General features: G+C 40.9%; 1 protein-coding gene across 1 annotated transcript; it reads left to right on the top strand.

Annotated features, from left to right (window-relative positions):
• The first annotated feature begins 14,301 nt into the window (after positions 1 to 14,301).
• On the top strand, positions 14,302 to 15,540 carry LOC137619080 (zinc finger protein 501-like). Its single transcript, XM_068349275.1, has one exon. The coding sequence runs from the start codon at positions 14,302 to 14,304 to the stop codon at positions 15,538 to 15,540; it is 1,239 nt and encodes a 412-aa protein (XP_068205376.1).
• Positions 15,541 to 17,766: the final 2,226 nt, after the last annotated feature.

The following is a 17,766-nucleotide window of genomic DNA, read 5'->3' on the forward strand; positions in this document are numbered from 1 at the left end:
CCCGGAAGGAGCATAGTCGGTGTAAAAGTTTTTAGACGATTCACTGGGGGAGATAGGGAAATCTTCTTCTAATGGTTCCAATCCCGGGGTAATGCGTCCATGGCATAAGCCCGAGGGTCCAGGGTTGGGGTCACATAACAAGGAAGTTTGTGATTGATCTGAGTTGTGAATAGATCTACCTGGATGCCTGGAACGAGCCTGAGTATCCACCGGAATGAAATTCTGACTCCAGGGGACTCGTCCTGGATAGTGAGCCCGCTCTCACATCCTGGCCTCCCGCTAGGTGAGGTGCTGACAGGAACCAGTTCTTTTCTGTTGCCCAGGCAAAGAAAGTGACCAGGATCTGATTCAGGTTGGGTGACTTGGATCCTCCCCTGTTGCCGTAGTGTACCGCGTCTGTGCTGTCTGACACTACTCTGATGTGGGTCGACCTCGGAGGAGTCTCTCTCTTCAGGGTCAAGAACACTGCCATGGCTTCGAGAACATTGATATGGGACTGTTTCATGGCGAGTGACCAAGAACCTGAAACATCTGATGTTCGGAGTAATCCCCCCATCCACTTAGAGACACGGCTGAATGGAATGTCACTTGTGGAGGTGGGAATTGTAGAGGAACCGCTTTGGAGAGGTTCTTCAGTTTGGACCATGGGCGTAGTCTCATTTTCCAGACAGAGGGGATCTTCGAGACCTTGTCTTCTTATAGGTACTGTAGCTCTCTTTCTCCAAAATCGATTGATGTCTTGAGTTTGGCTTTTATAGGAGATCTGTTACTGAAGTGAATTGGAAAAGGCCGAGGATACTTTCTAGGCTCTTTGGACACCTGTTTGTGCTTGAGAAAATTCTTGATCTTGGAACCTATTCCTCTTACTTTTGGAAGGGAGAGACAATGTGTGCTTCGAAAGGTCCCACTGAATGGCTAACCATTCTAAGTGGTCTGATGGTCGCAGGCGAGACTTATGGAGATTGACCCGAAATCACAGGTTGTCGAGCAATCGAAGTAACTCCTTCGTAGCTCTGTTGCCTTCTATGGCCGGCCGGGCCCAAATGAGCCAACCGGCCAGATAAGCAATGATCTGTATCTCTTGGTTCCTGAGTTGTTCTAACACTGCCTCTCCCAGTTTCGTGAATATCCTGGGATCAATGTTGAGGCCGAAGGGCATGTCTTGAACACAAAGGCTTTCCTGCTTAGGTGGAAACCCAGATAAGAAGAGAAGTTTCAAGCTATAGGAGCAAGCTAATAGCGGTCGGTAAGATCGACAGAGGTGGTGACGGTCCCACGGGGAAGTAAGGTCCGTACCTGGAGATAGTCAACATCCGGAACTTGCCGCAGAGAATGAAAGACTTTAGCTTGACAAGTCCAGGTCCACTCTCAATGCCGACAAGCCTTTCTTCGGAAATGTGAACAGGCGGCTTGGAACTTCAGTGATCGATCCCTTTGATTGCTTTTTCTTGAGTAACCCTGTGGTGTACTCTTTCAGGACGGGAGTGGATTTCTGGGAGAAGGTCACTGGCGGAGGAGGAGGACCTTGAGGCCATTTTCCTCTCAAACCGTTAGAGATTATGCTATGATCCCACAGACCGAAGGTCCAATGGTCACGAAAGTGGTAAAGACTTCCCCCTACCGGGACCACCGCGTTGTGAAGGAGTGAATCTAGGTCCTTCCCTTCTCCGAGCCCCCTTTTTCCTAGGCCCGCCTTGATGGCGGGATTGTCTTCTACTCCTGTAGCTTCCTCTCTGGAGTCCATGAAAGGAGCCTGAGGGTTCGGATCTAGGGCTGTATGCAGGCAAAACATCCCAACGGGGTTGGGCTGTGTACCTGGGGAATCAGTGAGGTAGACCACCTGATAAGGGGGAGTCAGATGCAAAGGCGTCGAACCAGAGGAAGGCTGTGATGACGAGTGGGAAACCGACTATCGATTCCTGTCTGATAGAGGTCTCAGACAGAACGTACTTCCCACAACTGACCCGATCAGACCAACAAACGTGTAGGTCGAACTGGGAGGGCAGAGCTTGGAATTATCGTACCCCCCAGGCTGACAACATCCTGGTCCAGACAGATCGGGCCTGCCCTTTAGGAAATAATACCGTTACCTTCGGTACCTTGTCTAACCTAACCAAGGCAATCTCTTTCAATCGAACGAATCCGTTGAATGGGAATTCTAGTACCTGGGAGTAAAATCTAGGTCCCCCAGAGGGAGGACGTCTATGCCATCCAGATTTATGGTACCACCTATATTCGAGTTCCTGAACGGCACTGACTCACCACCATACCTTAGAGCTGCGTCATAGCACCTTGGTTTTCCCTAGAATGTGTTGCTTTTAGCAGTCACGGTTTATGCAGGGTAACATAAACATCAGGATCCTTTAAGAGTCCTAGGTCGGTGACGTAGGTAATTGCAAAGCTGAAGGTTCAAAACTCATCCCCACCTACCTGCCCGTCCATGGGGTCGTCGTCCAACCTTAGAGAGGACATTCCGAGGAGATAGGGACCTCTAGATGGAGCATTCCTTCCCAACCTCGATACCCAAGGGCGGAGAGCCTCTCTTGCAGGCCAGAGAGATTCATCATCATCCTGATGGGAACCATGCAGGCGAACCTTCTGTAACAGAAAGGGGACATAAGTCTGGATGTTCCTTGAACTTTGGTTAGCGATCCTATTCACAGGCTGGGATCAGCTGTATAACTCTTAAAAAGCAATTTTAAAGAAAAGTCATTTAATGTACTATCTTCTGGGGTATAGTGCGACACTTGTATTCATGAAATGTGACACCGTTGGCGCATTCGCCACTGGGTGGAAAATTTATTTCTATATGAACACTATGTTGTATGGATATTTATCCATAATTAGACATAGTTAGAATTGACTATGCATAAATATAGGCATAATTAATTTATTTCTATTTGAACACTATGTTGTATGGATATTTAGCCATATTTACACATAGTTAGGATTGCATATGCATAAATATAGGCATAATTAATTTAATTCTATTTGAACACGATGTTGTATGGATATTTATCCATATGTATACATAGTTAGAATTAAATATATGCATAAATATAGGCATAGTTACGTTCATATATTTTTTGTATTCATGTTAAATCGTTTCCTTTACAGGTAAAACAAAAGACTGGCCACCCGTGGTCTGAGTGATCTCTGTCTGTACCGGAGCTCCGGTAACCATCCCCGGTACAATCAAAGGTCCGTCACAGTGACAACGTGAACCAGAGGAAATCTAATATTAACCTCAATGCTGATCGCCTGTATGATATCCTGTTAAGCCGGAGATTCGATGAAAAGGATCGTAATGACGATATTGTGATTATTCATGAAAAAGGGTTCATACCCTGATTCTGATCGTCTGATTGATCTCTGTTTGTACCGGAGAACCAGTGACAAAGGTCCGTCATCATGAAAACGTGACCCTCAGCGGTACGATAACATTCCCCAATACTGAATGTCTGTGCTATCCCCAGTGAAGCCGGAGATTCGATGAAAAAGGGACTGTAATAATGAAACTGTGAAATCCTCATCGGTATCACATTGTTAACTCCGGTTCTGGACGTCTGCTTGATCTCTGTTTGTACGGGAGATCGGGTAGCAAAGGCCAGTCACCGTGAGATCGTGACCGTCACCGATACGATAACATTAACCTCAATGAATGTTTGTGTTATCTCCAGCGAAGCCGGAGATTCGATGAAAAAAGGGGCCGTAAAGGTGTAATTGAGATCAAACATGACAAAGGTTCGTGTGCAAAAGGCCTCAGCCGGAGTCTGAGTGCCGGATTTCACCGTTGCACTCCAAATATCTGACTAGTTCTCACCCAATGAGTATCCATTATAGCGGAGTATAACCCAAGGCGGAGCTAAGCATAACTCAAGGCGGAGCTAAGGGTGTCGGTATAAAACGACCCCAATTAATGACTCATACACCAACGTTCCTACTAATAGTGTTAGCTATATTAACAGTAACCACATCAATAAAACGTGTATAACATTAAACGTACTATCATCAACTCTGATAATAAGAGGCCTGAATAACTCGTGATCGTATAAAAACGGAGAACGGGAAATTCACCTCTCTTACTCGAGCTAAGAAACAAGCACCCTATGCTCTCACTCTCAAGGTTACATAATAAAAGCTAACATCACACAATAATATAAGAAAAGTAAAAAATTGATTGCTTTTATTTTATTTTTTATTTTTTCCTTTTTCTTTTTCTTTTTTAGTCATTGTAATAACCAAGAACGAAGAATAACGACAACGTAACCAATAAATAAGGATATAGTCTAAATCGAGCCTTCCTGGGGTGAGTACAAACTAACAGACTAAATCGCTAAACGTTTAAATCGCTATTCGCCCAATACCATTGTTGGCACTATAATATCCAAATGTTTGTATATTTGTAATTTACCTAATGTCTGTTAATGACATAAGGATAAATAACTTAAAGCAATCTGCCGACCTGCGAGGGTCGGGGAAGCAGTGACATGCCCTTAAAATAAATATAAACACCAGCCTTAGCTAAAGGCAAGGCAAATATAAGTGTTAAGTGTATGGGCGACCTCCGGTGAAGCCGGACTCCGGTGAAGCCGGAGCGTAATGAGATGTCCTGAATAATGCCGCCTTAGCCAAAGGCAAGGCAAATATAAGTGTGAAGTGTATGGGCGACCTCCGGTGACGCCGGAGGACAATGAGATACCCTGAATAATTCAATTGTGGCTAATAATTCAATTGTGAAGATATAAAAGCCAAGCCGCAGCTAAAGGCTAAGGCTTAGATCATAGCAAAGCGTATTTACAATCTCCGGTGAGGCCGGAGGGAGAAGAAAGGTCCTGAATAATTATTGTGAATAAAAACACAATTGTAATAACAATGGCTATTGTGGATATGGCCGTGGCCGGAGACCGCAGTAAGGGCCACCGGAGGGTCGTATCTAAACAATATGAAGCCCGTCCCATGTAGTAAACAATATATAAATATAACAATAGAACGAAAGTCATTGAGAATTCCTCAAGCCGGAGTAGAACTCAAGGCGGAGTGGAAAACGTTCATAAACTACTCCAGAGCCGTAACGGGGAGAGGACGAAACACGGACCAAAATAACGCTAACAATTGAAAAGTCACGAAAAATAAATAACTCGTAAGTTATCATCCACCCAGAGGGGGAGAGGTGAGGGAGGGAGAACCCGTTGAACGCACAAAACGGAAAACGGGAAATCCGCTCAACCACCGGAGCTAAGAAAGAAAACGAGAGAAAGGGGTAACTCGTGACTGCGAACAGAAAACGGGGACCCCAATCTCTCGCTCTCTTGGACACAAAAACAGGACTAAAAATCACACATCACTATTATAAACGTATAAAATAAAAATGTACATCCATATAACACTACGATCGAAGAATAGCATCTGCTAAAACTTAAAATAAATAGCACAGTCGAGTGACGAACGCCTCGGTGGGGCGGGTACTAAACAAATACAAAGCTAGATCGCTATCTCGTTCGTAGGCTGGACTTGCTAGCAAAAAGTACCATGAGCATAAAAACACACACACAAAAAAAATAATAACGGTTCTAAAGGCATAAGGCCAGGGACTTAACCAAGAACCTAAGTGACAGAGTACTAAACGGGCAGACAAAGATGAATTCCCAAACAAGTGAACAAACAATGGCCGCCATGAAAGGCCAGACGGGAATAATAAAACAGACTATACTGGATATAAAACAAAAGCCCGGTACAATAAAAAACTGTCAAAACAAACTATGGTACTTAACATTGGAATGTGTGAAGATGGAGCTTCGGACATGACAAAATAAATCCACGATTGACAAAAAAAGACCGAGAGCACCACAAACAAATTCAACACTTAAGATTCCAAAAGAAGGATGTTGTTCAGATGGCGCTCGCGTCGTGGCGTGGTGGTGTGGCGCTGGTGCTTGGCTAGGGCCGTTGTATCGGCCCATCCCTTTGACGAAGGAATTAACTAAATGGAAGACAACCTGTGAATAGTGGTTTTCACGCGCCTTTGCTTTATACACGACACCCAAAAGGTGCTCGCGCGAGGGTAGTAACCTCAGCATTCCATGCTTTTATCTTTCTCTGGTATAATTGGAAGGTTTTATCAGAAAAGATACATAAGAAGGACTCTTTTCACCGGGCGCCACAGGTCGACCCAGAAATACACTCCTTACTGTATCTTGAATTCAATTTCTAATGCTAAACCTCATTTCTTTACAAAATAATCGTTTTCAAAATGAATTACATACTAATGACAATCCCCTTGACTTTTCACAACAGTTACCAAAAGTTTCATAAATCAGGAAATCAATTAACTCATTTCTTAATACTGCCATTAAGGTCTAAAATGTTCTCAAATCTTTCCCAATGACTCGAAAAATTATGCAGCTAAAATGAAAACACACAAATCATCTTTCTCATTTCCTTTTCACTATGTAATCCGACATAAGAATATCTTTTACTCCTCTTTTAGTAAATATGCAATAATTAATGGGGCTACAATGTTATAATTACTCTCTAACTCAAATTTTATTCTAAACAAGACGATTCCCTTTTTACAACATATTCTACTATTCAAAAAAATGATGTCAATCAGTTAAGTGCATACTTCCTCAATTCTTCAATTATTGTATATGCCCTTATTCCTCATTTTCTGTCTCAGTGAAATATGGATTATGCTTAGCCAATCTGTTTGTAATCATGTGATGCCTTCCTGGGATTTTCCTGACATCAACTTATTTACAAACGGCTCAATTAGAACTCCTGGCGAGTGTGGTCTAAACAACAAATGACAAATTAAGACACATCTGTTTACTGAATTATCATTCTTTGTCATATATATATATGTTTATTACTATGTCATACATATCTGTTCTTACACAGAAAGCGAATACTTGTGCGAATGATCATAAACAACTGAATTTACAAAAACTCTACTGCAACTTGTTCTTTACTGTTCGCTCATTTTCCAAAGCCTTGTGGACTTAATTTCTTGGATGAACTTACACTTGCAATGGAGAAAGAAACATGTCTTTTAATTCTCTTTACCTTCCTATCACAATGCCAGGTAACATCTAACAATAATCAATTCCTTACTTGTTATGATTTTTTTCTTTAATACACAATTTTCTACAGAATTGGTAGACAAAGATTTTATCCTTGCTTCTAAGTCAAAGAACCTATATTACTACTAAAATCTTAAATTGCTTTTCATTAAAAGAAAAAAAAAAAAAAAAAAAAAAAACACGATGCGCGTCCATATGCCTTACTCAGGGGCTCACACAGACTCACCATTCGCGTCACTTCATTCATCTCACCTTAACTGAAGTTAGACGTCCTTTAAATTTAAAATTCATCCATGCTCCCTGTTAAAACTTTTGACGTTACTTTCCTTCTTGATTTCCATACCAATGTCCTGTTTAAACAATGAGAATGAGATATTAAAGAAACAAATCACTTATGGAACACTGTAATATGGAAACTTAAATGCAGGGTCTTTAAATTGCACATGTGACAAATTACTAATTACTTAATGGGCTGTCATCAACTGAAACTTTCGACTATTACGTTAACAAGCTCATCTTTATTAATCAGGATAATCTAAGACTAAAGCTTGCAATCACTGGTTTAACTTTTGCTTTTAAAACATCTCATAACGAATCAAGTACTAATTACCAGTAATACAGCGTGTTACGTAAGAACAAATATGACAACAGAAATTTCTCTAAAATTAACGTAGCTAAGTTACACTTTTTCTCCACAATTTTACTAAGTAAATATGCAAATATGACATCACTAAGAATTTTGTCCATTAACTCCTAACACTGAATTACAAGCGATACATAATAACATCCTTCATCCCAATCATGACGGAAGCATTTCCTCTCTCGAATTGAACAACTGCTGTCATTGTTAATCTCTTTTTACCACAAAATTTTCCCACATGCAATCACACTTTTTCAAAATTTTGAAAGCTAATGTCATAGACAGCAGACATAAATTAATTACTTCAAAATGAAGAAATCATGCAGTTGAAATCCACAAATTACTCAATGCAAATAAAGAAAAATTTCTCAATTATCCATGTAGCAACTAGAGCATTGTTTACTTATTTTCTTAAGAAAAATTTATCTTTACTCGAATCTTTAACATTGAAAACATTTTACTTAACTAGTTACTTTCATCAATCAATACACAAAAAATTAGTGTTCTTCATTTGACTTCAGCATCACTTAAAGAAAAGAAAATTAAAACAGAGTTACAACCTCGTTACCCTACACATTTACAAAATTTTACAACACATTCATTAATCATAAACAATACAGATCTTTGTACCACGTTACTGAATTAATGTGGTTTGTTGCTGTGGGTTGCCTTAGGTCCCCATCCTACAGTTGCTGTTTGGGACCTATTTCAATTTTTGGAGTTGTGCTTTGCCTTTGTAGGCATGCCGTATCTGTTAGGGCACCCGCTGCTGTTGATTCAACGACGAAGATCTCCATCGTTAGGGCATTTGCAGGCACCCCAACTGCTTCTGATGGTCGGCTGATAGGGCCCCATAAAAGGGTCATGGCCTGCCATCTGGGATGGCGAGTCTCAATGATGTTGCTTCCGCGATGGGAAACCAAGCATATTGGCATTCTTTCATAATTCTTACTAGGGACATCAGTTGGTCCCCTATCTCCTTCCATAGTCATTCACTGCTTTCTTTGCTGGACTTTTAGTGTTTTCTTCTTCAGAAATGTTTTGCGGGTATCCTCATTCCCCTCCTATTCTTTTTCTTATTTCATCACTGTTCACGAATCTGCTCTTTGAGTGTATTTTTGCTAGCTGTTGCATTCTGTCTTTTGCTCATTTCTTAAACACAACTTTTTTTTTCTTTTCATTCCGCTTCATCTTATGGCAAAGCCACCACTTTTGTGGCATGCACACTCATTAATGAGAAGCATGGTAAGTAGATGACTTTTATATTGTAAAACAGCTTTATTTTCTAAGTAAGTTGATATGAGCCTATCTTTCTTAAAATGAGCGTCTTTAATCACTTAATTGCTTGATCTTTGATCTTTTTTTTTATTTCAAGGTACTTGGATGATATCAGTTTCTCACAAGTTGTAGATAATAATTGAACAGGTTTATAGTTTGTCAGGACATACTTGGAGAGAAAGGACACAGAGGGGGAACGGCTATGTTACACACAATAGAAAGCTAGATTTTGGGTGTTTTGTTTATAGTGTTGACGCCAGTCATATCTGAAGGAATTCTATCATGGCTGTGGGCCTACTGACTACTGCTTACTGCCTGCTCGTCTTAAGGGCTGCTCATTCATAGGGACTGTGGGTGCCTCTCTAGACTCTAGGTAGCAGAGGTGAGTGATGCAACTGCATCCGGTTAAACACCTCCATCCGTCCCCTCCCTCTGGGTGCTACCTGGGAACATACAAAACGGGACTTATTTTGTGCTTTGTTAGTAAATTAATGATGCCAGTAAGAAACTGATGAAAACTTGTTTTCCTTAGCCTGGATCATGGCAATGAGGTCACAGATCGACAACCGTCTGCCCGGCCTCCTAAGGATTCATGTTGTCGTTAACGGCTTAGTTAGAATTTACCAATGCTCCCTTTTTAATTTGTGACTCTGCCTCAGTCTCTTTCTTTTGCTTTAGGACTGAAAGACTTTGCCTAGTTGTGGGTCTATATTTATCTCGAGGTATACCAGTTTTTGCGATGGTTGCAGAGAGAACTTCTCAGGATTTACCACAATCCCCACATCGTAGAAAAACTCAAGAAGCCTGTCTTGGTGCCAGAGAAGAGTCGCCACCGAGTCTGTGAAAATCAGCCAATCGTATAGATATCTCAGTAGATGAATGCCGTTCTTGTGAGCCCAGGATGACACTAGGGAGAAGACCCTTGTGAACATCTGAGGGCTGTGGAAAGGCCAAAAAAAAAGCACCTTGAACTTATATAACCTATCATTCAGGAAAACTCTAAGGTACTTTCTTTAGGATAGATGGATTGGAATCTGAAGGTATGCATCTTTTAGATCCAGTGTTATTATGAAGTTTTTGGGTCTTACGGCCTTGCTAACCTCGTCTGTGGGCTTCATCTTGAACTGAGTTTGTCGGACAAACTAATTCAGAGAGGAGAGGTCGACAACTGGTCGCCAGCCTCCAGACACCTTTCTACAAGGAAGAGTCAACTGTAGACACAGGGGGACATGTCTAGGATCTCTTGGAGAGTGCTCTTCTTTAGCATTGTCTGGATATAGGCCTGAAGGGCCAGCCCTTCATGGATCCCTTCATATAGGAACGTGACATCACTGCATGGTGAGAGTTAAAGAAGGGAGAAAGAGTGTGAATGGGATGTGATATCCTGCTTGGAGGACGGAGACCTTCCAAGGTTCGGAACTGTGCTCCTGCGAACTGCCACAGGCTTTGTTGGCATCTCCTTACTGGTGGACAGGTAGGAAAAATGCCCTTCACTCCCAGCGGGAATGTCCACGTTTACCTCCTCTTCCTCCTCCGCCCCATTTTGCTTTGGTTTTCCTAGGGGCATTCGCACTCTTCTCATGTCACTGACTGATACTGGTGACGATCTCTGTGCTGGAGGGGCCGTGGAGTGCGGGTGAGAAATCATTGCCTTATTGAGAAGGGAGTCTTGACTAGCCTTCCTCCAGCGCTCAAGAACTGCATCGATGTCTGCCACATTGAAGAGGGAAGGACCTTCAATCTATGCAATGCACAACTTGAGTACTTCCCTCCTCGGTACTTGCCTCTGGAATTTTGAAATGATGGAATCATTCCATTTCAGAACCCAGTTGGCCATTTGGTTGACCATGTGATGATTCAGGAACTCAACTGCCCTGGTGCCAGAGAGCAAAAAGGTGGATATTGCATCTCTGGTATGTTTGTTGAAGAAATCTTCATATGTAAAGAGATGTCCAATAGAACCCAGCCAAAAGTCCAACCATGAAGCAGCTTGCATCTGAAACTTTACAACCCGCTCCATGTTCACTGCATCTGATGCAGAGAACGTCACCAGTAATGCTGCCAATTTCTGTAAGCATGTACTATGCATTAGAGACAGGATTTCTGGGTCTAACGTAGAGGCGAAGGTATGTCGTCCACGATCTCATAGTACTACCTCTTCCATATATATGGTGGAAGAAGTAACCGAGTTTAGCATCCTATTCAAAAGGACTGGGAAGCTCCTGCAACTTGTGCATAAGCCCTCTTTTGGGACCCTTGACCCCTCAAGACATGGGCAAAGGTGTATTAGCCTTAATGAGTCTGGGAGTATCATAGAGGAGGTCTAAGACAGTATCCTCTCCTTCTTAGGGTGGGGGGGGGGGGGGCACACTGAATCTCCCAAGGATTTAAAAAATCTAATGCAGAAAGGCATTGTCCAAAAGTGTGGTCCAACTCCTGTTCTAAGAAATAGATCTTAGGACTGGTGGAGTTAGGCAGCATATATCCATGGTCTGAGCCATCATTGAGAAAGTCATCCACCCACGAGCTTGCACCTATAGGATCCCAGGGTGGGTCGAAGTCATCAACAGCATTTTTAGCAAGAGCTTAAGACCTGGGGGGGGGGGAGACTCCATTCCTCTGGTCTTACTGAGGTTGAAATCAAACTGGGAGCGCCCTTCCGATGATCCAGTTTGTTAAAGGGGAGAGACATAACGTCTGTACTCCTCCGACCCAAAGGCAAAAGTGACATCATATCACCAGTGTCTGACTGGGGTGGCTGTTGTAATCCCCATTACCCTCACTCCCCATCGCTAACTAGTGGTGAGTGGTTATACCTCACTAAAAGTCTTATGGCTACTTTCCAGCTTTGCCAAAAGCATATTCCCTATGAAGAGTGAAAGGGTTTGCATTGTGTCAAAGCAAACATATTTTTTCGATAAAAACTGTCAGTGGGTCACATACAGGAATTTTCGCCTGGTTGCTCTAGGCTTGCCTAGGCCTTTATCAGGCCCAATAACGTGCCTAAGTCTGTTGGGGGAACTAAACGGTTATACTCATAGAGGGAAGTAGATTCTCCAGTTTGCTGCCTAGCCATTGCCTGTGGCGGAAGATGAGGGACTCATGAGTAGCATGTCTCAGGAACTCTAGACCGGAGCCCTCGAAAGCTAACCGGATTGAATGAGGAGACCAGGGCTCCCTCTACGATTGAAGCCCTCTTTGGAGTTGTCTTGGCTTTGGACCAAGTGAATGATTTGATTTGTGGATCTGAGAATTCACTGCATTTCAGCAGGCCAAACAAGATCTTCCTACCCTCCCCCCTTTCTATTCAGCGCAGCTTCTTCACGCCAGAGAACGCTACATCTGCACTTTTGCAGGTTTGTGCTCTGACTGGAGAGACTCAAAACTGATGACATCTCTTCCTTAGCCTTGGCCTCTCTCCACAGTGTGTCCTGGCTCAAACTGTTGGCAGGGGCATTATAGTTGGTGTCCTCATTACATGAGGAATATGCCAGCAGACCTGTTTGTATCTAGTGGTGATAAAGACGAGGTGCTCTTGTGTCTCGCGAGGACTTTGCGGTGCTCTTTGAAAAGGACCTGACACCTCAGGCCTGAGGGTAGGAAACTTTTTGTTAGCACTGACAAGTCCAAGAAAGAGGTGTCAAGGAACACAGTCTTCTTCTGGCTTCATGAAACGATCCGTAGGGTGTACGCCTCAGCTGACCAGACAGTCAAGGGCTCACATACTCAGGGGTATTGACCGTACACTCACTTTAAAGAGAATTATGTTAGAGGACCAGGTGTTGAAGGCAGGTGTCTGGAAAGGCAGGCAACCTTCATGGCCTTTTATTTGTAAAAGTATACCCACAAGTCCTTCAACATCTTTGTGCTTGGACCTGTGGTAGCTACTGGAGCATTTGTGGTAGCTACTGGAGCATTTGTGTAACCAGCCCAGCTCCCACTTGGGATGGGGATGCATCTCGCCTATGGTAGCATTTTGACATAAGTCAGAAGTGAAAGGTAGTATCAACTGGCTCTTCTCTTTCATTCCTCTAGCCCTCTCTTGGTGTCAGTGGTCGAGGCATTACTTTGTAGTTGGACCAGATTTTCTAAAAGTTGAACTTCAGAGCACCATTCTTTGTATCCAAAGAAGTATATCTCCCTATCCTCCATGCAAACTGGGAGGTGATGAATCTGTACAGACCATTCATTCTTATACTTGGTATGTGACTCTTAATGACATCCCCTATAGGAGGTATGGTTTCTCTTTACAAGGATGGTACAATTCATGTATTAGTCTCCCTAATTAAAAGATTCAGGTTTTTATGGATGGAAAAATATAAATTACTTTTTGAATTTGTTATTGTAGTTTAAAATTTGTCATTTTCTTTTAGAAAACTAACAATTGTCATTTTCTTTAAGAAAACTAACAATTTTATGTTGACGTTCTCCAATGATTGTTGTTCTCTATTATTTCAGACTTTTCATCCCAAAGGAAATAATCATCCAACTCTTGTGGCAAGTTTGTGTAAACTACTGAAGATATTCGCAAGAGATAATGCTAACTTTATATTTGTACTCTGTTGAAGATAATATTTAAGAGGATGTCATCTTGTGACATTAGTTGAAAAACAAGAAGCTATAAGCCCAAGGGCTCCAATAAGAAAAAAATAGCCCAGCAAGGAGGGGAAATGAAAAAATAAATGAAATGCAAGAGAAATAATGAACAATTAAATTAAAATATTTTTGAAACAATAACAACAATAATATAATCTTTCATATATAAAGTAAACTATAAAAACTTAGAAAAAAGAGGAAGTGAGATAAGATAGAATAGTGTGCCTGAGTGTTCCCTCAAGGAAGAGAACTCTACCCCAAGACAGTGGAAGACCATGGTACAGAGGTTATAGCGCTATCCAAGAATAGAGAACAATGGTTTGTTTTTTGAGTGTCCTCCTAGAAGAGCTGCTTATCTAGCTTAAGACTCTCTTCTACCCCTATCAAGAAAAAAGTAGCCACTGAATAATTACAGTGCAATAGTTATTCCTTTGAGCAAAGAGGAATTGTTTGGTAAAATTAGTGTTGTTTGGTGTAAGAGGACACAGGAGAATGTGGAAAGAATAGGCCAGGTTATTCAGTGTATGTGTATGTAAAGGAAAAAAAAAAAGCTATAACCAGAGAGAGGGATCCAATCTAATACTGTTTGGTCAGTCAAAGAACCCAATAACTCTCTAGTAGTAGTATTTTAATAGGTGGCTGGTTCCCTGGCCAAGCTACTACCTACTGAAATCTGAATTATTATAATTTTCAATAAAAAACAAAATGGAAGATTCTTTTTCACACACTGCAGTCAAATTAGAAAATGATGATTTTGTTGGCAGTGTAAAGCTCTTTGTTGATGGCTTTCCTTTCATGGACCCAGACATGGAATTCAAAGTAGAGCCAGAAATAGAATTTAAAGCAGAGTCAGGAATAGAATTCAAAGCAGAGCCAGAAATAGAATTCAAAGCAGAGCCAGAAATATTTGAGTCAAGTGAAGGTGACCTGAAATATTCTTTAGACTCTTATGCGTCAGTGACTGAGGAGGATTTACAAAACAGCAAAAGGGAAGTAAACAAAGAGGAGGAGGAGAGTGTAAAGATGTGTGGGGAAGAGGAATGTGGCATACAGTTGGGATCCAGTAGGAATGAGGGCAAAGGAAATAAAAGAGGTAAGGGGAAAGAATGTTTGCAGAATGAGGAGCATATCGAAAACAGTAGTTCTGATGAACCTCTTTCTCAGGAAAGTGACTCCAAAACTCATCACACTGGTGTTGGTACGAGAGAAATGTCATTTGTGGGTGGAAATTATGGAAAACAGTTCTTATGCAGAGAATGTGACAAGACATTTTCCAACGAAATTGACCTTGAAGCACATTACGGAACTCACACTTTGAGGAGGTCATTCAAGTGTAGTGAATGCGACAAAGTGTTTTTTCAAAAAAGTTATCTCAAAGAACATATAAGAAATCACACTGGGGAGAAGCCTTTCAGGTGCAGTTTCTGCGACAAAGCATTTACTCAAAGAAGTAATCTCACAAACCATTATAAAATTCACACTGGGGAGAAACCATTCAAGTGCAGTGTCTGTGACAAAGCATTTTCTAAGAGAAGTAACCTCACGAGACATTTTAGAAATCATGCCGGGGAGAAGCCATTCAAGTGTAAAGTTTGCAATAAAGCATTTCTTCAGAAATGTAATCTTACGAGACATTATAGAAATCATACCGGTGAGAAGCCATTCAAGTGCAGTGTCTGTGACAAAGCATTTCCTCAGAAAGGTAATCTCTCAAAACATTATAGAATTCACACTGGAGAGAAGCCATTTAAGTGCAATGTCTGTGACAAAGCATTTCCTCAGAAAGGTAATCTCTCAAAACATTATAGAATTCACACTGGAGAGAAGCCATTTAAGTGCAATGTCTGTAATATGGCATTTACCTATAAAACACATATGAGAAGGCATAAGAAGATTTGTACCGGAGAAAATTTGCAAGGAAGTGGGGAAGTCGTGTTTATTTGAAAAGACGAGAATACTGTTGCAAAGTGATTAAATTTCCATTCTTGCTAGACTCTAGTTTTACTCTCTCTTGTTAGTTTAATTAACTGGAATCCAGTCTGTTTCCTTGCAAATGATTCTTTAAGAGACTTATACAAATAAGTTGAATGAAATTTTGATCAAGCAAGAGAAACATGTTTGATTGAATGAGATCTGTGTTTCCTTGTTGATTTTTAGTTGGTTGTGATGCCATCTCTTGTTAGTTAGTTATGCACCTCTTTGTTGTACTGTACTTCTGACTAACTAGTCATTTACATCCTTTGTTGCTTAGGAGCATTTGACAGTATAAACCTGAACAATATTTGTGGAAATTAAATGGTTAAAGGAAATACTTGGACAACAGAAAAATAGTGTTTTATATGCATTTGTTTGCTGATCTCTTTTGCTGTATGTGTTGGAGGATGAACCTGATTACTGTGGTGCATCTTTTTTAATAGTCTTGGTTATAGGTGATATTTCACTCAATTGATGTTTTATTATGTTGAAATTGTTTCGTATTTTAATTTTTATAATTGATTTGTCCCTACACAAATAAAAAACCATTTGCGGGATATATTTTTTCCAGCGTAGCTGGAAACTAGGCCTAAACTTTTTATGTGAGCTAAACAACCCACCGCTAGTTAGCAGGGGCAGAACAGTCACCGTGCTCACACACTCACCTAGTATATTGATCCACTTTTGATTTTGGCTGGGTAGTGTGCATACTCTCTCAATTGCTAATAATTATAATGGTTATAAACAAAAGGCATAATAATAAACATTACCTTAGGGTAATTTGTCCCTGAATCCCCTAAAACCTGCAAAATTTTTACCACATTGGGAACCCTGATACCTCATATTCTCTCCTGTCGGTGGTAACACTGACGGTTGAAACGAGAGCTCAAACTATTCTGTAGTCAGTTTATGTTGAAGCGACGGTCGAATAACAGCCGTTGCTTCTTTTTAAATTTCAATTTCCCATGAGAGTTTTCAACAGATTTTTGCCATAGTTTCCTCAAGCATTTGTGTGTTTGGGGTGTCTTTTACACTAATTCCAGTGTTAATGGCACTTTGTTTATCTGGTTTGATTTTATTTAATCTGATAGTCTTATTTGTGCAACCCATCGAATTTGGAGTTCTCAAGAATTACCGATGCTTCTCATTCCAATTCTGTCAATGAGCACTACAGGATTTGCAGGAATTTTATGAAAATTTCCCCATGCAGAGGTAAGATTTTTAATATTTCTTCTCTCAGCGAATTGTGTTGCTTTTGGCCGGAAATGAATGGCTGCGTAGTTCAATAAACAATAGTCATTGCAGCAGCAGGGGTTTTTGAAGATAAATTAAAAGTCTACGGTTAATGAGGAATTTTTATCATGGACCTTTGGGTGAGTAGTTGGGTGTTTAGACTCGCACTTTCCCCTACTTTCCCCTTGCTCAACTGGTTGCTGTTTATCCTATACAGTAATGCGTCGCAATATGAAATTGATTCGTTCTCGAGTGGCTTTCTTAAAGTGATTTTTTCCTGTTGTGAGTCACATTTCACATGCAAATTGCCTAATTTGTTCCAAACCCTACAAAACACCACATTAAATCTCAATAATAAGCTACAGTATAACCACAATGAAATACTGTAAAATCAAATACATTTGAACCATTCAATATACCTAAAGTAAATGTTGATAGCTGTAGATTAAGTTATTATTACAACATAATGTAATAATAAATGGAAAATAATACAATACATACAGCACAGTATTGTACTATTATGGTTACCCCTGTTATAGACTACAGCTACATTTTCTTTAACTCTGTGATGGGTGACTATTTTATTCTCGGCCTGGCTGGCAAATCATTTCTTAAAGTGAAACATTTTTTGTAAATTGAGTCATAAAAATATTCGCATATCGTTTCATAGCTCGAAAATTTTGTAAGCAGAGTCTTTCGCGAAGAGAGGTATGACTATAATTGCCTTGGTCAAGTGGGTGTTTGTCTTGTCGATTTGGGAACCTCTATAACATAGGTTCGATCCTTCATCACACGAGCTCGAGAATCTTTTCAACAGATATTCCACTTAAGCTGTTAATTATTCATTGACAGGAAAGTTAGGATTTATCTTTATGAATGCTAATAATCATTATCTTTCAGCTCCCCGTCAGGTACCCGTCAACGGCACCAAAGGTAAAGGTACAACTGAGCGCCCCTCTTGCG

Source organism: Palaemon carinicauda, chromosome 25 (genome assembly GCF_036898095.1).
Source record: "Palaemon carinicauda isolate YSFRI2023 chromosome 25, ASM3689809v2, whole genome shotgun sequence".
Classification (NCBI taxonomy): Eukaryota; Metazoa; Arthropoda; class Malacostraca; order Decapoda; family Palaemonidae; genus Palaemon; species Palaemon carinicauda.

What these genes read in the sequence shown, in the direction of transcription:
- LOC137619080 (XM_068349275.1), top strand. Translation starts at nt 14,302, where the DNA reads ATGGAAGATTCTTTTTCACACACTGCAGTCAAATTAGAAAATGATGAT.